We start from the raw sequence: 23,271 nt of genomic DNA on the forward strand, positions 1-23,271 counted from the left end.
AACGAGAGGGGGAGGTGAGAGAACGAGAGGGGGAGGTGAGAGAACGAGAGGGGGGAGGTGAGAGAACGAAAGGGGGAGGTGAGAGAACGAAAGGGGGAGGTGAGAGAACGAGAGGGGGAGGTGAGAGAACGAGAGGAGGGGTGAGAGAACGAGAGGGGGGGTGAGAGAACGGGAGGGGGAGGTGAGAGAACGGGAGGGGGAGGTGAGAGAAAGAGAGGGGGAGGAGAGAGAACGAGAGGGGGGAGGTCAGAGAACGAGAGGGGGGAGGTGAGAGAACGAGAGGAGGGTGATGCTAGAACAAGAGGGGGAGGTGAGAGAAAGAGGGGGAGGGGTGAGAGAACAAGAGGGGGAGGTGAGAGAAGGGGAGGGGGAGGTGAGAGAACGAGAGGGGGAGGTGAGAGAAAGGGGGGTGAAAGAAAGGGAGGGGAAGGTGAGAGAAAGGGAGGGGGGGTGGTGAGAGAACGAGAGGGGGGAGGTGAGAGAAAGAGAGGGGGGAGGTGAGAGAACGAGAGGGGGGAGGTGAGAGAACAAGAGGGGGGAGGTGAGAGAAAGGGAGGGGGAGGTGAGAGAAAGAGGGGTGAAAGAAAGGGAGGGGGAGGTGAGAGAAAGAGAGGGGGAGGTGAGAGAAAGGGAGGGGGAGGTGAGAGAAAGAGGGGTGAAAGAAAGGGAGGGGGAGGTGAGAGAAAGGGAGGGGGAGGTGAGAGAAAGAGGGGTGAAAGAAAGGGAGGGGGAGGTGAGAGAAAGAGAGGGGGGGTGAGAGAACGAGAGGGGGGAGGTCAGAGAACGAGAGGGGGGAGGTGAGAGAACGAGAGGAGGGGGGTGAGAGAACAAGAGGGGGAGGTGAGAGAAAGAGGGGGAGGGGTGAGAGAACAAGAGGGGGAGGTGAGAGAACGGGAGGGGGAGGTGAGAGAACGAGAGGGGGAGGTGAGAGAAAGAGGGGTGAAAGAAAGGGAGGGGGAGGTGAGAGGAAGGGAGGGGTGGTGGTGAGAGAACGAGAGGGGGGAGCTGAGAGAACGAGAGGGGGGAGGTCAGAGAACGAGAGGGGGGAGGTGAGAGAACGAGAGGGGGGAGGTGAGAGAACGAGAGGGGGGAGGTGAGAGAACGAGAGAAAGAGAGGGGGGAGGTGAGAGAAAGGGAGGGGGAGGTGAGAGGAAGAGGGGTGAAAGAAAGGGAGGGGGAGGTGAGAGAAAGAGAGGGGGAGGTGAGAGAAAGGGAGGGGGAGGTGAGAGAAAGAGGGGTGAAAGAAAGGGAGGGGGAGGTGAGAGAAAGAGGGGTGAAAGAAAGGGAGGGGGAGGTGAGAGAAAGAGAGGGGGAGGTGAGAGAAAGGGAGGGGGAGGGGAGAGAAAGAGGGGTGAAAGAAAGGGAGGGGGAGGTGAGAGAAAGAGAGGGTGGTGAGAGAAAGAGCGAGAGGTAAAAGAGAGACAGAGAGAGAGAAGGGGGGATAGTAAGAGAGGGAAACAGAGAAAAGCAGACAGGATTGTAAGAGTTCTATTTGTGGGTTATCTGTGTGGAATGTGAATGGGCTTCTCTCTCTCTCTCTTCTCTAACTCTCCCTCTCTCTCTCTCTCTCTCTCGCTCTCTCTCCCCTCTCTCTGTCCTCTCTCTCTTCTCTCTCTCTCCCCCTCTCTTCTCTCTCTCTCCCCCTCTCTTCTCTCTCTCTCCCCCTCTCTTCTCTCTCTCTCCCTCTCTCTTACTCTCCCTCTCTCTTACTCTCCCTCTCTCTTACTCTCCCTCTCTCTAACTCTCCCTTCTCTAACTCTCCCTTCTCTAACTCTCCCTTCTCTAACTCTCCCTTCTCTAACTCTCCCTTCTCTAACTCTCCCTTCTCTAACTCTCCCTTCTCTAACTCTCCCTTCTCTAACTCTCCCTCTCTTCTCTCTTACTCTCCCTCTCTCTTACTCTCCCTCTCTCTAACTCTCCCTTCTCTAACTCTCCCTTCTCTAACTCTCCCTTCTCTAACTCTCCCTTCTCTAACTCTCCCTTCTCTAACTCTCCCTTCTCTAACTCTCCCTTCTCTAACTCTCCCTTCTCTAACTCTCCCTTCTCTAACTCTCCCTCTCTTCTCTCCCTCTCTTCTCCCCCTCTCTTCTCTCTTCTCTCCCTCTCTTCTCTCCTCTCCCTCTAACTCTCTCTTCTCTCCCTCTAACTCTCTCTTCTCTCCCTCTAACTCTCTCTTCTCTCCCTCTAACTCTCTCTTCTCTCCCTCTAACTCTCTCTTCTCTCCCTCTAACTCTCTCTTCTCTCCCTCTAACTCTCTCTTCTCTCCCTCTAACTCTCTCTTCTCTCCCTCTAACTCTCTCTTCTCTCCCTCTAACTCTCTCTTCTCTAACTCTCTCTTCTCTAACTCTCTCTTCTCTAACTCTCTCTTCTCTAACTCTCTCTTCTCTAACTCTCTCTTCTCTAACTCTCTCTTCTCTAACTCTCTCTTCTCTAACTCTCTCTTCTCTAACTCTCTCTTCTCTAACTCTCTCTTCTCTAACTCTCTCTTCTCTAACTCTCTCTTCTCTAACTCTCTCTTCTCTAACTCTCTCTTCTCTAACTCTCTCTTCTCTAGCTCTCTCTTCTCTAGCTCTCTCTTCTCTAGCTCTCTCTTCTCTAGCTCTCTCTTCTCTAGCTCTCTTCTCTCTCTCTCTTCTCTCTCTCTCTTCTCTAACTCTCTCTTCTCTGTGTCCTGAAACAGCTCCAGTCGCCCATAAGCTTTTCTGCACAGTCTGAACCGACTGGCCAACCGCATCAGTCGCTTTGATTACCCAAACAACCCTGGTCTCTCTCTCTCTCTCACTCTCTCATTCTCTCTCTCTCTCATTCTCTCTCTCTCTCATTCTCTCTCTCTCTCATTCTCTCTCTCTCTCATTCTCTCTCTCTCTCATTCTCTCTCCCTCTCATTCTCTCTCCCTCTCATTCTCTCTCCCTCTCATTCTCTCTCCCTCTCATTCTCTCTCCCTCTCATTCTCTCTCCCTCTCATTCTCTCTCCCTCTCATTCTCTCTCTCTCTCCAAAGGGTTTTGAGCCCGGCCAGAGATGAAGGGAGAGGGTGATAAGGGAGAGAAGAGTGAATGGGCCAGATGAAGGAGGGAGGAGAGGAGAGAAAGAGGGGGAAGAAATGCAGAAAGGACATCCAGTAGTCTGACAAGAGGATAATTTCATGCAAATGTAGCTTTTAGTTTGGAAATCAAGGCAGCATTTTTTCTCTCCTCCCTCTCCACTAAATGTTCTTCTCTCTGTTTTTATAATTTCACACTCCGATGCACAAGTATAAATGATGACCGGGAAATCTTTCTGGAAAAACACCCTGTAGTTTGAGCACTATTTTTAGTTTTTGGTTGACTTTCGACAACAATAATATTTCCCCAGTAAATAAGCACAGTAACAACAACCGGTGCTTCCCCAGTAAATAAGCACAGTAACAACAACCGGTGCTTCCCCAGTAAATAAGCACAGTAACAACAACCGGTGCTTCCCCAGTAAATAAGCACAGTAACAACAACCGGTGCTTCCCCAGTAAATAAGCACAGTAACAACAACCGGTGCTTCCCCAGTAAATAAGCACAGTAACAACAACCGGTGCTTCCCCAGTAAATAAGCACAGTAACAACAACCGGTGCTTCCCCAGTAAATAAGCACAGTAACAACAACCGGTGCTTCCCCAGTAAATAAGCACAGCAACAACAACCGGTGCTTCCCCAGTAAATAAGCACAGTAACAACAACCGGTGCTTCCCCAGTAAATAAGCACAGTAACAACAACCGGTGCTTCCGGTTTGGTGGGAACATATCTGTGTGAAATAGCTTCCCTTTGAGGCCTGGAAAATCTGTTGGAACTAAACTGCTCCAGACGCTGATAAACATAAACATAAACACACACACTTTTGTTCTTCTATGCTCGTGGGGACCTAAAATTGATTTCCATTCAAAATCCTATTTTCCCTAACCCCTAAACCTAACACTAAACCTAACACTTGTTAGGTTCTAAATGAACCTATTAAAACACACGGACGCTTAATAAAGCTCAAACCAAGTTTATTCACCCACTGGGTCGATACAGCTGAGTAAGACAAAAGACATCCACACAAGCACTGGTATTTAACCCCTTCCCCTATGCCGAGTCTCCTCCTACACATCTGAACAGCCAATGCATCTCTGTTGCTAGACCAAACCTTAATGATGTCTGTTCGAACTGTTCATAAATACAAATCAAATTGTTAAATTATGAGCCTAGTTGGTTTAGCCACGGAAAAAGTCAGGAACCTTCCCACTAGCCATGATTGGCTGAGATAATGGATGGGCTGGACATGCCGGGAGATGAGTTTGTATTGGTCTGCCATGTAGCCGTTTCTGTCTATAACGTGAGCTGTTCAGTATGTGTTGACAGTCCTTTCTACTGTGCCGTTTTTGAAAGACATAACGTTAGCCATCGAGAACTACAAACTTTTTGCTACTTTTCTCAACATTGATGCCCTGAATTTAGCAGGCGCTATCGACAGATCAGTAGGAGTGATGGGCTACTTTCTGCACACGCCACGGTCAATGTGAACCGAGTGACTTGACACAACGCTGGCCAAACAAGATGTAGCTACAAACAAAACGTTAAATGGTTCCAATCTGCCCTGAAGCATTCATCCATGTATACGGGTAAGAGTGTAGCCACATTTTCCAGATATGCGTTTCTAATTTAGTCAGGGAGTCATTTTCTATTGCAAGTTAAAGCATAATGTTAGGTAGCTAGCAAACGTTAGCTTGCTGGCTCGCTAGCTAACGTTACCTGTATGATCTGTGTAATATTATTTGAATCAGCAATCAATTTGCATTGCTAGTTACAGCCTAACATTAGCTAGTTAACATTGAAACTAATTTGTTAGCTTTAGCTACTTGCAGATTCATACTACAGCTATGACAATGTTTGTATTGGTAGCAGTATTAGTTGAGGTGATGCCGGTTCATTGTTTAGCTAGCTAGCTAAATGTCTAAACAAAAGACTCCACTTCGGCCGGATTATTACATGACCCATCAAATTAGCTAGGTGTGTCTGGGGGTGACTACGGCCATCGGTTGTATTTAATGAACATGTGTACATGTCTAGACAATAGTGTCCCATCCACTTAGCTCGATGTGGCTGGGGGTTGGATATAGCATTTCCTTCACATGACCCATCCATTTAGACAACCGTGTCGGGTGAGCGTCATCTAATAACGAGAAAATATTTATTAAATATTTTTATCCTAACACTTGGTGTTTTTGATATTGCTACTATGCAAGTACTATAACTGTACTGTTTCCACCTGCTGTATCCTGTGCATGTGACAAATAAACATAGATTTTATTTGATACAGCGTGTGTTTACCACATGTGAATCCTTAAAGAGATGGGTGGGGCTAAAGCTTAAGAGGGTGTGAACAATGCTGAATAGATGTAGACAAAGAAAAGCTCCCCAGTAGGTGTACCAAAACATTCAAGGGCCATTTTCTCAAAAGTGGGGTTACAAGTTTATCAACTTTCAAAGCAGAATTACTTTCCCATTGTCCCTCAACTGCAGTGTATGATATACCATCTTCTAGTCTCTACTTTTATCCAATGTAAAAAACACAATTTCAAATTTTGCTACATAAGACCAAATCGAGGAGGTCGGTCACATTTTACTGTCCTTGTGGGGACTTTGGGGAATATAGGTCCCCACAAGGACAGAGGAACCAACCCACCCACAGCCTCTCTCTGATACAGTCCACCATCTTCTCACTCTGCTCACAATGTGTCGTTTAACTATTTATAGCCCATTAGTAATTATCTCTTCCTCTTAATTGTCATCCCACAATGCTCCTTTCATTCCTGTCTGTCTGTCTGTCTGTGTCTGTCTGTCTGTCTGTCTGTCTGTCTGTCTGTCTGTCTGTCGGTGTCTGTCTGTAAACCGACTCTTCAAGAGGAGAACCTATTTTTCTTCTAATCCTCTAACTGTGTCAAGCTCTCCCCCTCTTTCTCAGAAAACCGACTATAGGAGACTAAAAACTATTTATCCATCTGTCTGTCCATCTCTCAATGTGCCATTCCAATGTTACATCCATCCATTCTACCTAATGCTATATTGCTTTTCTGACTGTTGGGAGAAACAGATATTATACTACATATATATATATATATATATCTTATAGATGGTTTAGAACAAACCTATCAAACTGGATCTAAAACGTCACTGCTGATGAGTGAGTCCATCTTGAACAAAATGTTTTTACTTGTCCCTGTCTGTCTGTGTGTGTCTGTGTGTGTCTGTGTGTGTCTGTGTGTGTCTGTGTGAGTGAGTGTGTGTGTGTGTGTGTCTGTGTGTCTGTGTCCGAGTGTGTGTCATGGCCTTCTCCCCCCCCCCCCCCCATAAATTGTATTTCCTGAGTCTCCTCGTAATCGTCCAGACGGGACACGTCGACATACAACCGTCTGAGTGTCTGGGACACAGCAACCCTGACGTGTCTCTGGACTGACATAAAGCCACTGTGACTGCTCCCAGCTGGCCGCTCACACACACACACAAATGCATGCACACACACCCACACATATTTAACTACACACTCAAGCCTACGCGCACGCGCACATCACACACACACACACACACACACACACACACACACACACACACACACACACACACACACACACACACACACACACACACACACACACACACACACACACACAACCCCCCCATCCCCAGAAACCCTTTTCCAGGGTGGGGCTTAGAGCGCCATAGATGGCTTTAACACTGATCTGAGACCAGTATAGACGAGAGCCCTACAGACTGGAGATCAAGAGTAGGAGCAATAAGAACAGTACTCAGATCAGACATAACAACCTTGTGGTTACCACCTGTCTGACAGTGCTTATGGTATAGGGCTTTATTTACATTTCTCCACCTATGACACGTACGTGTGTGTGTGTCTGTGTGTGTGTGTGTGTGTGTGTGTGTGACTCATTCTGACCAAGTCTCAACACTTTTTGCTGCAGTGGAACAGTGTTAAGGATTTCACCACAGTGTGAAAGCCTATTATCCTCTTGGTTATTGTGGTGCTAATTAAAAAGACCGTGGCTAATTCAGTGACTGTACAGGGTTACGGTTTCATTGAGTGGTCAGGTCTGATACTCAGAAAGTTCCAACTTGAATTCACACATGGAGCTCAACGAGAGACGTCTCTGTCCCGTCTTTCACTGGGGAAAACAAGTCAGCGATTCCCATCGCTTCATTTCTAGACGTGGCGACGTATACAGAAGAGGGGGATGAGAGGAGGGATGAGAGGAGGGATGAGAGGAGGGATGAGAGGAGGGATGAAAGGAGAGATGAGAGGAGGGATGAGAGGAGGGATGAGGAGGGATGAGAGGAGGGATGAGAGGAGAGATGAGAGGAGAGATGAGAGGAGGGATGAGAGGAGAGATGAGAGGAGGGATGAGAGGAGGGATGAGAGGAGGGATGAGAGGAGGGATGGGAGGAGGGATGAGAGGAGGGATGAGAGGAGGGATGGGAGGAGGGATGAGAGGAGGGATGAGAGGAGGGATGAGAGGAGGGATGAGAGGAGGGATGAGAGGAGGGATGGGAGGAGGGATGAGAGGAGGGATGAGAGGAGGGATGAGAGGAGAGATGAGAGGAGGGATGGGAGGAGGGATGAGAGGAGGGATGAGAGGAGGGATGAGAGGAGGGATGAGAGGAGGGATGAGAGGAGGGATGAGAGGAGGGATGAGAGGAGGGATGAGAGGAGGGATGGGAGGAGGGATGAGAGGAGGGATGAGAGGAGGGATGAGAGGAGGGATGAGAGGAGGGATGAGAGGAGAGATGGGAGGAGGGATGGGAGGAGGGATGGGAGGAGGGAGGAGAGGAGAGATGAGAGGAGGGATGAGAGGAGGGATGGGAGGAGGGATGAGAGGAGGGATGAGAGGAGGGATGAGAGGAGAGATGGGAGGAAGGATGAGAGGAGGGATGAGATGAGGGATGAGAGGAGGGATGGGAGGAAGGATGAGAGGAGGGATGAGATGAGGGATGAGAGGAGGGATGGGAGGAAGGATGAGAGGAGGGATGAGAGGAGGGATGGGAGGAGGGATGAGAGGAGAGATGAGAGGAGGGATGAGAGGAGGGATGAGAGGAGGGATGAGAGGAGAGATGGGAGGAGGGACGAGAGGAGGGACGGGAGGAGGGATGAGAGGAGAGATGGGAGGAAGGATGAGATGAGGGATGAGAGGAGAGATGGGAGGAAGGATGAGAGGAGGGATGAGAGGAGGGATGAGAGGAGGGATGGGAGGAAGGATGAGAGGAGGGATGAGAGGAGGGATGAGAGGAGGGATGGGAGGAGGGATGAGAGGAGAGATGAGAGGAGAGATGAGAGGAGGGATGAGAGGAGGGATGAGAGGAGGGATGAGAGGAGAGATGGGAGGAGGGATGAGAGGAGGGATGGGAGGAGGGATGAGAGGAGAGATGGGAGGAGGGATGAGAGGAGGGATGGGAGGAGGGATGAGAGGAGGGATGGGAGGAGGGATGAGAGGAGGGATGGGAGGAGGGATGGGAGGAGGGATGAGAGGAGAGATGAGAGGAGGGATGAGAGGAGGGATGAGAGGAGGGATGAGAGGAGAGATGGGAGGAGGGATGAGAGGAGGGATGGGAGGAGGGATGAGAGGAGAGATGGGAGGAGGATGAGATGAGGGATGAGAGGAGAGATGGGAGGAGGATGAGAGGAGGGATGAGAGGAGGGATGAGAGGAGGGATGGGAGGAAGGATGAGAGGAGGGATGAGAGGAGGGATGAGAGGAGGGATGGGAGGAGGGATGAGAGGAGGGATGAGAGGAGAGATGAGAGGAGGGATGAGAGGAGGGATGAGAGGAGGGATGAGAGGAGAGATGGGAGGAGGGATGAGAGGAGGGATGGGAGGAGGGATGAGAGGAGAGATGGGAGGAGGGATGAGAGGAGGGATGGGAGGAGGGATGAGAGGAGGGATGGGAGGAGGGATGAGAGGAGGGATGGGAGGAGGGATGAGAGGAGGGATGAGAGGAGGGATGAGAGGAGGGATGAGAGGAGAGATGAGAGGAGGGATGAGAGGAGGGATGAGAGGGGGGATGGGAGGAGGGATGAGAGGAGGGATGAGAGGAGGGGTGAGAGGAGGGATGAGAGGAGGGATGAGAGGAGAGATGAGAGGAGGGATGAGAGGAGGGATGAGAGGAGGGATGAGAGGAGGGATGAGAGGAGGGATGAGAGGAGGGATGAGATGAGGGATGAGAGGAGGGATGGGAGGAGAGATGAGAGGAGGGATGAGAGGAGGGATGGGAGGAGGGATGAGAGGAGGGATGAGAGGAGGGATGAGAGGAGGGATGGGAGGAGGGATGGGAGGAGGGATGAGAGGAGGGATGAGAGGAGGGATGAGAGGAGGGATGAGAGGAGGGATGGGAGGAGGGATGAGAGGAGGGATGAGAGGAGGGATGAGAGGAGGGATGGGAGGAGGGATGAGAGGAGGGATGAGAGGAGGGATGAGAGGAGGGATGAGAGGAGGGATGAGAGGAGGGATGGGAGGAGGGATGAGAGGAGGGATGAGAGGAGGGATGAGAGGAGGGATGAGAGGAGGGATGGGAGGAAGGATGAGAGGAGGGATGAGAGGAGGGATGAGAGGAGGGATGAGAGGAGGGATGGGAGGAGGGATGAGAGGAGGGATGAGAGGAGGGATGGGGGGAGGGATGGGAGGAGGGATGAGAGGAGGGATGAGAGGAGGGATGAGAGGAGGGATGAGAGGAGGGATGAGAGGAGAGATGAGAGGAGGGATGAGAGGAGGGATGAGAGGAGGGATGGGAGGAAGGATGAGAGGAGGGATGAGAGGAGGGATGAGAGGAGGGATGAGAGGAGGGATGAGAGGAGGGATGAGAGGAGAGATGAGAGGAGGGATGAGAGGAAGGATGAGAGGAGAGATGAGAGGAGGGATGGGAGGAGGGATGAGAGGAGAGATGGGAGGAGGGATGGGAGGAGGGATGAGAGGAGGGATGAGAGGAGGGATGAGAGGAGGGATGAGAGGAGAGCCAATACCCAACATTAAGAACATGTTCCTAATATTCAGTTGAACCCCTTTCACCCTCAGAACGGCTCAGTTCTTCAGAACATGAACTCTAGAAGGTGTTGAACGCGTTCCACAGGGATGCTGGCCCATGTTGACTCCAAGGCTTTCCACAGTTGTGTCAAGTTGGCTGAATGTCCTTTGAGTGGTGGACCATTCTTGATACACACGGAAAACTGTTGTGAGTGAAAAACCCAGTAGCATTGCAGTTCGTGACACAAACCGCTGCACTTACTACCATACCTGGTTCAAAGACACTTAAATATTTTGTCTTGCCCATTCACCCTCTGAATGGCACACACACACAATCCATGTCTCAATTGTCTCAAGACTTAAAATTCCTTCTTTAACCTGTCTCCTCCCCTTCATCTACACTGATTGAAGTGGATTTAACAAGCGACATCAATAAGGGATCATAGCTTTCACCTGGATTCACCTGGTCATTCTATGTCATGGAAAGAGCAGGTGTTCCTAATGTTTTGTCCACTCAGTGTTTAAAGCCCCAGAAAAACGTCAATCAGGAGTGGATGTAGAGGTGGGCAGACTCACCACTTGGCCGTTCTGGGGGTTCTTGTGTGCGTAAGGTGGGCCGCGGATGTGGTTCCACATCTGGCCTGACGTCATGGCAAACACCACACACTGAGGGAGGGAGAGAGGAAGAGAGAGAGAGAGGGATGGGGAGAGATGGACAGACAGAGATACAAACAGATAGCGACAGACAGACAGCGCCAGACAGACAGCGACAGACAGGCAGAGACAGACAGAGACAGACAGACAGACAAACAGAGACAGACAGACACAGACAAACAGAGACAGACAGATAGAGACAGAGACAGATAGAGACAGACACAGAGAAAAGTTAAAAGTTACAGAAGCAACAGGTAGAAATTACTATACACTCATCAACACTCCTGTTGCTATTTCTTCACACAGTCACACACAGAGAGAAAGAGAGAGAGAGAGAGAGAGAGAGAGAGAGAGAAGACAGAAGTAGAGACAGAGAGAGGCTACACACCCGCATCGATCCATCTCGCCACTCCAACAGAGCAGAGGAGAGGTAAAAACCACATTGAACCTGACCTCCGCGACTTGCCCGCTGCTCCCTTTACGATCAATACTCTCTGTGGCTTCCTCAGCCTTCTCCCTGTCTCTTAACATATGGGATAACAACCCTCTCTGTCTACACATAGGACCCTCGTCCACTCTGCCTCGTACTGCCCTCACTATCAATAAGAGCATTGCTGCTGATGAAGCCGGACCAGCATGCTGGATCATGCTCATTGATTGTAGTTTACAAACAACTGAAGAAATGCAGAATCTACGTCTATGTTTCATATACAGATGTAGGATCTTAACTTGAGCCTGTTTGAATTATTTAGTGGACTATAATTAATGAACATTTTTGTAGGGGTTGAAACATTTTTCATGAGGGAAATCAAGTCTGAGATTTCAAAGTGGAAATTACAAACTTCAGAAGCCTTTTGAAACCTCAAATACACTACAAGTTTTACACTTCCTGCAACAGGGTCATCAGATGAAGATTCTTAGACCTGTATGGACCTTACAGACTGCCTTACAGACTGCCTTACAGACTGCCTTACAGACTGCCTTACAGACTGCCTTACAGACTGCCTTACAGACTGCCTTACAGACTGCCTTGTAGACTGTACACAAAGTGCTTTTCTGCCGAAGTTGAGTTGAGTACAAAGGCTTTTCTAACCATTATATATATATGTAACTATGGTATTGCACCTCCCCCTAGGCGGGCAGAACGTGTGTGGTGTGGGCAGCTTCATCAACAGCTTGTTAACGTACGTGTTCTAAGAAACCATTATGTGGAACACTTAGGAAAGACAATATCACGCTGTGAGAAGCGTTCATAGGAACATTCTGCTTACCTACTTCAGGGATGTTGTGCTCTCACCAGTCCATTGTGTGTGTGAATGTGTGTGCCTGTCTGCATATGCATACATGTTGGTATGTTGGTATGTTGGTGTGTGTGTGTGTGTGTGTGTGTGTGTGCGTGTGTGTGCGTGTGTGTGTGCTTCTTGGTGTGCTCCTCTCTCACCAGTGCGGCCATGGCCCAGCCAGTCTTGTTGTAGATGAACTCCAGGTTGTTCCTGCGGAGGTAGAGCAGCCCTCCTACCAGGGACACCAGCAGGGCCAGGGCTATGGTGCCAGAGTAGTTAGGAGGACGGAACACACGGATCTGGAGGAGGAGAGGGGGGAGGAAAGGAGAGGAGGAGGAGGAGGGAGAGAAGAGAGGGAGAGAAGAGAAGGAGAGGGGGACAGAGAGAGTCCGTGTGTGTGTGAAAGGGGGTGAGGTTGAGGGAGGGAGACCCAGTGAAAGGAGGTGAGGTTGAGGGAGGGAGACCCAGTGAAAGGAGGTGAGGTAGAGGGAGGGAGGGAGACCCAGTGAAAGGAGGTGAGGTAGAGGGAGGGAGACCCAGTGAAAGGAGGTGAGGTAGAGGGAGGGAGACCCAGTGAAAGGAGGTGAGGTAGAGGGAGGGAGACCCAGTGAAAGGAGGTGAGGTTGAGGGAGGGAGACCCAGTGAAAGGAGGTGAGGTTGAGGGAGGGAGACCCAGTGAAAGGAGGTGAGGTTGAGGGAGGGAGACCCAGTGAAAGGAGGTGAGGCAGAGGGAGGGAGACCCAGTGAAAGGAGGTGAGGCAGAGGGAGGGAGACCCAGTGAAAGGAGGTGAGGTTGAGGGAGGGAGACCCAGTGAAAGGAGGTGAGGTTGAGGGAGGGAGACCCAGTGAAAGGAGGTGAGGTAGAGAGAGGGAGGGAGACCCAGTGAAAGGAGGTAAGGTAGAGAGAGGGAGGGAGACCAAGTGAAAGGAGGTGAGGTAGAGAGAGGGAGGGAGACCCAGTGAAAGGAGGTGAGGTAGAGAGAGGGAGACCCAGTGAAAGGAGGTGAGGTTGAGGGAGGGAGACCCAGTGAAAGGAGGTGAGGTTGAGGGAGGGAGACCCAGTGAAAGGAGGTGAGGTTGAGGGAGGGAGACCCAGTGAAAGGAGGTGAGTTTGAGGGAGGGAGACCCAGTGAAAGGAGGTGAGGCAGAGAGAGGGAGACCCAGTGAAAGGATGTGAGGTAGAGAGAGGGAGACCCAGTGAAAGGAGGTGAGGTTGAGGGAGGGAGACCCAGTGAAAGGAGGTGAGGCAGAGGGAGAGAGACCCAGTGAAAGGAGGTGAGGTTGAGGGAGGGAGACCCAGTGAAAGGAGGTGAGGTTTAGGGAGGGAGACCCAGTGAAAGGAGGTGAGATAGAGAGAGGGAGACCCAGTGAAAGGAGGTGAGGTAGAGGGAGGGAGACCCAGTGAAAGGAGGTGAGGTTTAGGGAGGGAGACCCAGTGAAAGGAGGTGAGGCAGAGGGAGAGAGACCCAGTGAAAGGAGGTGAGGTAGAGGGAGGGAGACCCAGTGAAAGGAGGTGAGGTTTAGGGAGGGAGACCCAGTGAAAGGAGGTGAGGTTGAGGGAGAGAGACCCAGTGAAAGGAGGTGAGGTTGAGGGAGAGAGACCCAGTGAAAGGATGTGAGGTAGAGGGGGGGAGACCCAGTGAAAGGAGGTGAGGTAGAGGGAGGGAGGGAGACCCAGTGAAAGGAGGTGAGGTAGAGGGGGGGAGACCCAGTGAAAGGAGGTGAGGTAGAGGGAGGGAGGGAGACCCAGTGAAAGGAGGTGAGGTAGAGGGAGGGAGACCCAGTGAAAGGAGGTGAGATAGAGGGAGGGAGACCCAGTGAAAGGAGGTGAGGTTGAGGGAGGGAGACCCAGTGAAAGGAGGTGAGGTTGAGGGAGAGAGACCCAGTGAAAGGAGGTGAGGTTGAGGGAGGGAGACCCAGTGAAAGGAGGTGAGGCAGAGGGAGAGAGACCCAGTGAAAGGAGGTGAGATAGAGAGAGGGAGACCCAGTGAAAGGAGGTGAGGTAGAGGGAGGGAGACCCAGTGAAAGGACGTGAGGTTGAGGGAGGGAGGGAGACCCAGTGAAAGGAGGTGAGGTAGAGGGAGGGAGACCCAGTGAAAGGAGGTGAGATAGAGGGAGGGAGACCCAGTGAAAGGAGGTGAGGTAGAGGGAGGGAGACCCAGTGAAAGGAGGTGAGGTTGAGGGAGAGAGACCCAGTGAAAGGATGTGAGGTAGAGGGGGGGAGACCCAGTGAAAGGAGGTGAGGTAGAGGGGGGGAGACCCAGTGAAAGGAGGTGAGGTAGAGGGAGGGAGGGAGACCCAGTGAAAGGAGGTGAGGCAGAGGGAGAGAGACCCAGTGAAAGGAGGTGAGGTTGAGGGAGAGAGACCCAGTGAAAGGATGTGAGGTAGAGGGGGGGAGACCCAGTGAAAGGAGGTGAGGTTGAGGGAGGGAGGGAGACCCAGTGAAAGGAGGTGAGGTAGAGGGAGGGAGACCCAGTGAAAGGAGGTGAGGTAGAGGGAGGGAGGGAGACCCAGTGAAAGGAGGTGAGGTAGAGGGAGGGAGACCCAGTGAAAGGAGGTGAGATAGAGGGAGAGAGACCCAGTGAAAGGAGGTGAGGTTGAGGGAGGGAGACCCAGTGAAAGGAGGTGAGGTAGAGGGAGGGAGGGAGACCCAGTGAAAGGAGGTGAGGTTGAGGGAGGGAGACCCAGTGAAAGGAGGTGAGGTTGAGGGAGGGAGACCCAGTGAAAGGAGGTGAGGTTGAGGGAGGGAGACCCAGTGAAAGGAGGTGAGGTTGAGGGAGGGAGACCCAGTGAAAGGAGGTGAGGCAGAGGGAGGGAGACCCAGTGAAAGGAGGTGAGGTTGAGGGAGGGAGACCCAGTGAAAGGAGGTGAGGTTGAGGGAGGGAGACCCAGTGAAAGGAGGTGAGGTAGAGAGAGGGAGGGAGACCCAGTGAAAGGAGGTAAGAGAGAGAGGGAGGGAGACCCAGTGAAAGGAGGTGAGGTAGAGAGAGGGAGGGAGACCCAGTGAAAGGAGGTGAGGTAGAGAGAGGGAGACCCAGTGAAAGGAGGTGAGGTTGAGGGAGGGAGACCCAGTGAAAGGAGGTGAGGTTGAGGGAGGGAGACCCAGTGAAAGGAGGTGAGGTTGAGGGAGGGAGACCCAGTGAAAGGAGGTGAGGTTGAGGGAGGGAGACCCAGTGAAAGGCGGTGAGGCAGAGAGAGGGAGACCCAGTGAAAGGATGTGAGGTAGAGAGAGGGAGACCCAGTGAAAGGAGGTGAGGTTGAGGGAGGGAGACCCAGTGAAAGGAGGTGAGGTTGAGGGAGGGAGACCCAGTGAAAGGAGGTGAGGTTGTGGGAGGGAGACCCAGTGAAAGGAGGTGAGGCAGAGGGAGAGAGACCCAGTGAAAGGAGGTGAGATAGAGAGAGGGAGACCCAGTGAAAGGAGGTGAGGTAGAGGGAGGGAGACCCAGTGAAAGGAGGTGAGGTTTAGGGAGGGAGACCCAGTGAAAGGAGGTGAGGTTGAGGGAGGGAGACCCAGTGAAAGGAGGTGAGGTTGAGGGAGGGAGACCCAGTGAAAGGAGGTGAGGTTGAGGGAGGGAGACCCAGTGAAAGGAGGTGAGGTTGAGGGAGGGAGACCCAGTGAAAGGAGGTGAGGCAGAGAGAGGGAGACCCAGTGAAAGGATGTGAGGTAGAGAGAGGGAGACCCAGTGAAAGGAGGTGAGGTTGAGGGAGGGAGACCCAGTGAAAGGAGGTGAGGTTGAGGGAGGGAGACCCAGTGAAAGGAGGTGAGGTTGTGGGAGGGAAACCCAGTGAAAGGAGGTGAGGCAGAGGGAGAGAGACCCAGTGAAAGGAGGTGAGATAGAGAGAGGGAGACCCAGTGAAAGGAGGTGAGGTAGAGGGAGGGAGACCCAGTGAAAGGAGGTGAGGTTTAGGGAGGGAGACCCAGTGAAAGGAGGTGAGGTTGAGGGAGAGAGACCCAGTGAAAGGAGGTGAGGTAGAGGGAGGGAGGGAGACCCAGTGAAAGGAGGTGAGGTAGAGGGAGGGAGACCCAGTGAAAGGAGGTGAGGTAGAGGGAGGGAGACCCAGTGAAAGGAGGTGAGATAGAGGGAGGGAGACCCAGTGAAAGGAGGTGAGGTTGAGGGAGGGAGACCCAGTGAAAGGAGGTGAGGTTGAGGGAGAGAGACCCAGTGAAAGGAGGTGAGGTTGAGGGAGGGAGACCCAGTGAAAGGAGGTGAGGCAGAGGGAGAGAGACCCAGTGAAAGGAGGTGAGATAGAGAGAGGGAGACCCAGTGAAAGGAGGTGAGGTAGAGGGAGGGAGACCCAGTGAAAGGACGTGAGGTTGAGGGAGGGAGACCCAGTGAAAGGAGGTGAGGTTGAGGGAGAGAGACCCAGTGAAAGGATGTGAGGTAGAGGGGGGGAGACCCAGTGAAAGGAGGTGAGGTAGAGGGAGGGAGGGAGACCCAGTGAAAGGAGGTGAGGTAGAGGGAGGGAGACCCAGTGAAAGGAGGTGAGATAGAGGGAGGGAGACCCAGTGAAAGGAGGTGAGGTTGAGGGAGGGAGACCCAGTGAAAGGAGGTGAGGTTGAGGGAGGGAGACCCAGTGAAAGGAGGTGAGGTTGAGGGAGGGAGACCCAGTGAAAGGAGGTGAGGTTGAGGGAGGGAGACCCAGTGAAAGGAGGTGAGGCAGAGGGAGAGAGACCCAGTGAAAGGAGGTGAGGTTGAGGGAGAGAGACCCAGTGAAAGGATGTGAGGTAGAGGGGGGGAGACCCAGTGAAAGGAGGTGAGGTTGAGGGAGAGAGACCCAGTGAAAGGAGGTGAGGCAGAGGGAGGGAGACCCAGTGAAAGGAGGTGAGGTAGAGGGAGGGAGGGAGACCCAGTGAAAGGAGGTGAGGTAGAGGGAGGGAGACCCAGTGAAAGGAGGTGAGATAGAGGGAGGGAGACCCAGTGAAAGGAGGTGAGGTAGAGGGAGGGAGGGAGACCCAGTGAAAGGAGGTGAGGTAGAGGGAGGGAGACCCAGTGAAAGGAGGTGAGGTTGAGGGAGAGAGACCCAGTGAAAGGAGGTGAGGTTGAGGGAGAGAGACCCAGTGAAAGGATGTGAGGTAGAGGGGGGGAGACCCAGTGAAAGGAGGTGAGGTTGAGGGAGGGAGGGAGACCCAGTGAAAGGAGGTGAGGTAGAGGGAGGGAGACCCAGTGAAAGGAGGTGAGGTAGAGGGAGGGAGACCCAGTGAAAGGAGGTGAGGTTGAGGGAGGGAGACCCAGTGAAAGGAGGTGAGGCAGAGGGAGAGAGACCCAGTGAAAGGATGTGAGGTAGAGAGAGGGAGACCCAGTGAAAGGAGGTGAGGTAGAGGGAGGGAGACCCAGTGAAAGGAGGTGAGGTAGAGGGAGGGAGACCCAGTGAAAGGAGGTGAGGTTGAGGGAGGGAGACCCAGTGAAAGGAGGTGAGGTTGAGGGAGAGAGACCCAGTGAAAGGATGTGAGGTAGAGGGGGGGAGACCCAGTGAAAGGAGGTGAGGTTGAGGGAGGGAGACCCAGTGAAAGGAGGTGAGGTAGAGGGAGGGAGGGAGACCCAGTGAAAGGAGGTGAGGTAGAGGGAGGGAGACCCAGTGAAAGGAGGTGAGATAGAGGGAGGGAGACCCAGTGAAAGGAGGTGAGGTTGAGGGAGGGAGACCCAGTGAAAGGAGGTGAGGTTGAGGGAGAGAGACCCAGTGAAAGGAGGTGAGGTTGAGGGAGGGAGACCCAGTGAAAGGAGGTGAGGTAGAGGGAGGGAGGGAGACCCAGTGAAAGGAGGTGAGGTAGAGGGAGGGAGACCCAGTGAAAGGAGGTGAGATAGAGGGAGGGAGACCCAGTGAAAGGAGGTGAGGTTGAGGGAGAGAGACCCAGTGAAAGGAGGTGAGGTTGAGGGAGGGAGACCCAGTGAAAGGAGGTGAGGCAGAGGGAGAGAGACCCAGTGAAAGGAGGTGAGATAGAGAGAGGGAGACCCAGTGAAAGGAGGTGAGGTAGAGGGAGGGAGACCCAGTGAAAGGAGGTGAGGTTGAGGGAGGGAGACCCAGTGAAAGGAGGTGAGGTTGAGGGAGGGAGACCCAGTGAAAGGAGGTGAGGTAGAGAGAGGGAGGGAGACCCAGTGAAAGGAGGTGAGGTTGAGGGAGGGAGACCCAGTGAAAGGAGGTGAGGCAGAGGGGGGGAGACCCAGTGAAAGGAGGTGAGGTTGAGGGAGAGAGACCCAGTGAAAGGATGTGAGGTAGAGGGGGGGAGACCCAGTGAAAGGAGGTGAGGTAGAGGGAGGGAGGGAGACCCAGTGAAAGGAGGTGAGGTAGAGGGAGGGAGACCCAGTGAAAGGAGGTGAGATAGAGGGAGGGAGACCCAGTGAAAGGAGGTGAGGTTGAGGGAGGGAGACCCAGTGAAAGGAGGTGAGGCAGAGGGGGGGAGACCCAGTGAAAGGAGGTGAGGTTGAGGGAGAGAGACCCAGTGAAAGGATGTGAGGTAGAGGGGGGGAGACCCAGTGAAAGGAGGTGAGGTTGAGGGAGAGAGACCCAGTGAAAGGATGTGAGGTAGAGGGGGGGAGACCCAGTGAAAGGAGGTGAGGTTGAGGGAGAGAGACCCAGTGAAAGGATGTGAGGTAGAGGGGGGGAGACCCAGTGAAAGGAGGTGAGGTAGAGAACTATGTTAGAATGATAGAACTCAGTCCAATGTAATTTCACCTAGTTGAATAACACAAGGGTTCCTGTCAGTGTGATGTGGGCACAGTGGGCCATTAGGTTGAAGGCTACAATAGAGGCATATCAAGTAGAATAATATGATATTACTGGGGAATAGCATATCCACAGTAATGAAAAGATACATCACATTCCCATTCAAACAAAGAGATATGCATGTGGAGCTTTAGTAGGCCAGGGTTGTATTCATTAGGACATACTGTTGAAAAACTTTTGGGAAACGATAATGAGCTTTTCATATTGGACAAGTTCAGGTAGTCCCCTCACTGTTTCAGTCCGGTTTTTATCTTCAGTTTGAACACAACCCAGATCTGAGTCTTCTTGTTGGTCGATCGCCGGCCTTGCCTTCTAATGCTATTGGATTAGCTCAAATGAAGGGAACCACATATACCATAATTCAGTCTGCTGGTGGAACCGAGAGGGAGAGTGTGTGCGCGTGTTAGAGCATTTGGCCAGTAACCGAAACAATGCTGGTTCGAATACACGAGCCGACAAGGTGAAAAATCTGTTGATGTGCCCTTGAGCAAGGCACTTAACCCTAATATGCTCCAGGGGCGTTGCACCACAATGGCTGACCCTGTAAAACAACACATTTCACTGCACCTGTCCAGTGTATGTGACAATAAAACATTATAAAGTGTACCAGTCGCTTTCTCTCCACTGTCAGCCGGCGTTTTTCAAATCCGCAGGACGACGGAGCCCAAAGGATTAATGGGCGACTGGTGGAGACGTCGCCCCGTAATGGAGGACGGTGGCTTTAAAAAAGGAGCCCCTCGGAGCCTTAATGGACGCCATGGATCTAATAAGGATAACAGTTTCTAACCTCATTGGAATTCTCAGAGAGCAGTGGACCATATAGAAAGCATTGGATACCAAAGCCATTAGCTGGTCATTGTGTTTTTGGGGCTGTGTAAAAGGTTGTGCTCAAAGTGATCTTGTCCTTCTTGCATCTCTAAGATGGATCTGAAACTGATGATGCCATCTCTGACGCAGCTATAAAAATGATAACCTTTGGTATTCTATTCATGTTTGGCTGCAAATATTATATGTGATATGTTGTGGTGATGCTTGTCTGTTTTGTGACAGGTAAATAGTTGTGTGCACTTTGTAAAAGCTTTCAACTGTGATAGGCAGGCCTGGGTTTAAGGAGTATTTGTTGTCTTTCAAATATGTTGAGCGTTCAATTGAGCCTGCTAAATTGGTGGCATTTGCACTTTTGGAACAATTCCATTAGCTCCATTGCTCCAGGCAAGCCCGATCAGGCGCAGCTGACAGAAATCAGATACTATTTGAACCCGGGTCTTATGTCACCTGTACAATCCTCACAGGTGTATTATGTTAAAGGAGGAATTGTCACCTGTACGTCGGTGCGGTCTGCAATCCACTTGGCCAGCTGCTCCGAGGCAAAGCCGATCCGCTGGAGGTCAAAGGTGTCTGCCCTCTTAGGCTTTCCCTTAGCTGGGAAGTGCATGAAGGTAGGGGCTGAGTTCATATTCAGCTGGAGAGAAAGAGAGAGAAAGAGCGAGAGAGAGAGAGAGAAAGAGCGAGAGAGAGAGAGAGAGAGAGCGACAGAGGGATGGAGGGAGAGGGACAAGGGAGACGGCGGGAGAGAGAAGAAGAGAAAGAGAGAGAGGAAAGGATTGGTGATAGATACAGTAGGTAGGAGAGAGAGACAGGGACAGATACAGTTGGGAGGAGGCGAGAGAGAAAGGGACAGATATAGTAGGTAGAGGGAGGGAGGGAGGGATACAGTAGGTAGGAGAGAGAGGGAGGGAGGCCCAGATACAGTAGGTAGGAGGAGGGAGGGAGGGATACAGTAGGTAGGAGAGAGCGGGAGGGAGGCCCAGATACAGTAGGTAGGAGGAGGGAGGGAGGGAGGGAGGGATACAGTAGGTAGGAGAGAGCGGGAGGGAGGGACATAGGTGGAAAAGGCAGAAAGAGAATCAAGAGAAGTGGTGAGAACCCCAATTACATGACGTGTGCATATATACCACCGCCCCTACAAAAACATCCCCTGTACACAGTTCACTTTCCCCAGTGGTGTTATAATCAAGCAGGGGGCCCACCATGAGGCCACCTACCGAGGGAGGGAGGAGCACGGGACAGAGAATTCACTGGTGGCACTAACACACACCTAATTACTAGACTCTCCCTCTGCACAGGCTGGCCATTAGGCCTAATGAATGGTTAGGCATGCACACTGCGTACTTATTATGCTAGGTGTCTGCCTCCTCCCTCTCTCCCTTTCTTTCAACAGTAATCTCTCTCTCTCCCGCTCAACGATATTCCCTCTCAAAAGTATTCTCACAATTGTTTCTCTATCTTTCTCTCAATCGGTATCTGTCTTGCCTGATTCTGTCTCTAAAATGAACTGCTCTTTCCCTCTTAGATATATCTCTATCTACTTGTGTCAATACCTCTCCCCTGTGTGATTCTCAGTCTCTCTCTATCCACTTGGTTTACCTTCCAAACCCCTCTTCCTGCAATTCAAATCAACTAAAAAGTCAGGTCTATTCCCACCTCCTCCCCATTCCAAACTCACAGAGAACAAAGTGAGGATCATTACAGAGGTTATTTCTCTTAATTGCGTGAAAGGAGCCCACCGCATCCTCCCTGGAGCGTAGAGGTGATTCGCCCATTAGGAGTACTACATTAAGCACTCTCTCCATTATAACAAAAGAAAAGCTAGACAAAGTGATCTGCATTTAATTACATGTCCTTTTAATCTTAGAGGCCCGTAATCGCATAATTGCTCGAGTGGAGAGTGTGAGGCGTACCTCAGGGGTGAGTATTTAACCCAGATTAATTGCTCATTGGCTATGGTAATGGGCGGTTGGAAGCTTCACATCTGTTTATTGTCATGCAAACGACTGTTAGTGATAAGAAACCAACGTTCTATTATGGGTTTCTCTGGTGCTGAGTTGCTATGGCGATGTGGAATATGTTATTTATACGGTTGTTTTCCCACTGTATCGAGGTCTGCACTGAGTGACACAGCAGGCGGTGCTGTACTGTAAGAAACTCCGGTGCCCGGTGACATGCACACACATACGCCCACACGGGCTTCGCCCACGGCCCACCTATGGATGCACCCTGGGAAAATGACAACCCCAGGGAAAGAGGTTGGCTGTGCAGAACCGACTCGTATCAATCTCCCACACTGGTATTTATCTAGCGGCCAGCCTGCAGTGAGTGCACGACAGTGGCTGCTATGGCCAATATACCACGGCTAAGGGATGTTCCTTAGCGCGACACAACGCGGAGTGCCTGGACACAGCCGTTAGCCGTGGTATATTGGCTATATACCACAAACCCCCGAGGTGCCTTATTGCTATTATAAACTGTTTACAAATGTAATTAGTACAGTAATACCCGTGACATACGGTCTGATATACCACCGCTTTCAGCCAATCAGAATTCAGAGCTCGACAAACTCAGTTTATAATATGGATTATACATTCAGAGTACTGTATGCAGGGTGTGCATGGACTGAGTCATGAGTACAGTATGTGGGTTGGATAAGAGAGCTCATCTACATAAATCAAGACTATACATCCAAGGTACATGAGTGTTTGTGTATGTGAGTACTTCACTAAATGTCATTCGACACGATCATATATATATAATTGACAATCAGAGGCACGTCCAAAACAATGTTCAGCTGATGTGAATCCCCAAACTCTCCCCCTAAGTGGCCTGAGCTTAAAACGGCCGTCGGACAACGAGCCCCCGCTGGTAAATAAAACCATGCAGAGAGCCTGTCAGCCACCTCTGATTTATTTACCTTATTTCAACGATTCATCTCTCCTTTAAAACCTGCGTGCTAATTAGCATGCTGTGTCTCCGCGCCGAGGCTGACAGGCAACTATGAACATGGAAATGAGGGCTTTGGGGATGGAGGGAGCGAGCGGGGGAATGGAGAGGGGGACGGATGGAGGGGGACTGGGGGGGTAGATCCAGACGGTTACCTGCTGAAAGACGTCCGCCCCCTCATCATAGTCCACCACGGTGAAGAAGAGTTTGTTAGAGAAAGCTGAGGAGTAGCGCCAAGAGTTAGCCAGCACCTGGTACTCCTCGTTAGCTTGTCTGTTAAAAAGACAGGGAGAGAGAGAGGAAGAGAGAGAAAGAGAAAAGGGAGAAAGAAAGAGGGAGAGAAAAGAGAGAGGGGGGACGGGAGAGAAAAGAGAGTTGAAAAGAGGAGAGGAAGACAGAGGGGCAGAGGCGAAGGCAAAAGGGAAATTGAACAAGAGGGAGCAAACGAGAGAGAGAGAAAGAAGAAACAGATGAGTAAATGCTGGTGATGATCATGGCCACGTTGGCTTGAGGAGGCAGCTGGAAGAGACGGACGAGAGAGAGATACTCATGCCACATGTTCCTCCCCAGAGAGAGAAGGATAACGACGCCATGCCGTGAAAACGAGTGTCTGAGAAGAACGTGGCTCCAGCTCTAATTACTGCTGCTCTATCCTGTCCTGGACAGACGAGGAAAACATCACGACGAACCACCATCTCTCTACCCATCGCTTTCCTTTAAACTCTGGCGATGCTGCCACTTCTTATGCCTGTCGCAGTTCCCCTACACTGGCATGACAGGGGAAACCATAACAACAAAAAAC

At 51.5% G+C, this 23,271-nt stretch overlaps 1 protein-coding gene across 2 annotated transcripts in view; it reads right to left on the reverse strand.

Moving 5' to 3' along the window:
* tusc3 (tumor suppressor candidate 3) overlaps positions 1-23,271 on the reverse strand; it is a 112,153-nt gene that overhangs the window by 46,228 nt on the left and 42,654 nt on the right. For both annotated transcript variants that reach the window (XM_055924086.1, XM_055924085.1), the window contains exons 3-6: positions 22,625-22,742; positions 20,014-20,154; positions 12,128-12,268; positions 10,609-10,698 (exon numbers count right to left, since the gene is read on the reverse strand). In XM_055924086.1, the coding sequence (XP_055780061.1) occupies positions 10,609-10,698; positions 12,128-12,268; positions 20,014-20,154; positions 22,625-22,742 (490 nt within the window). The remainder of the gene's footprint in view (positions 1-10,608; positions 10,699-12,127; positions 12,269-20,013; positions 20,155-22,624; positions 22,743-23,271) is intronic.

This window comes from Salvelinus fontinalis, chromosome 5 (assembly GCF_029448725.1).
Source record: "Salvelinus fontinalis isolate EN_2023a chromosome 5, ASM2944872v1, whole genome shotgun sequence".
Taxonomy (NCBI): Eukaryota; Metazoa; Chordata; class Actinopteri; order Salmoniformes; family Salmonidae; genus Salvelinus; species Salvelinus fontinalis.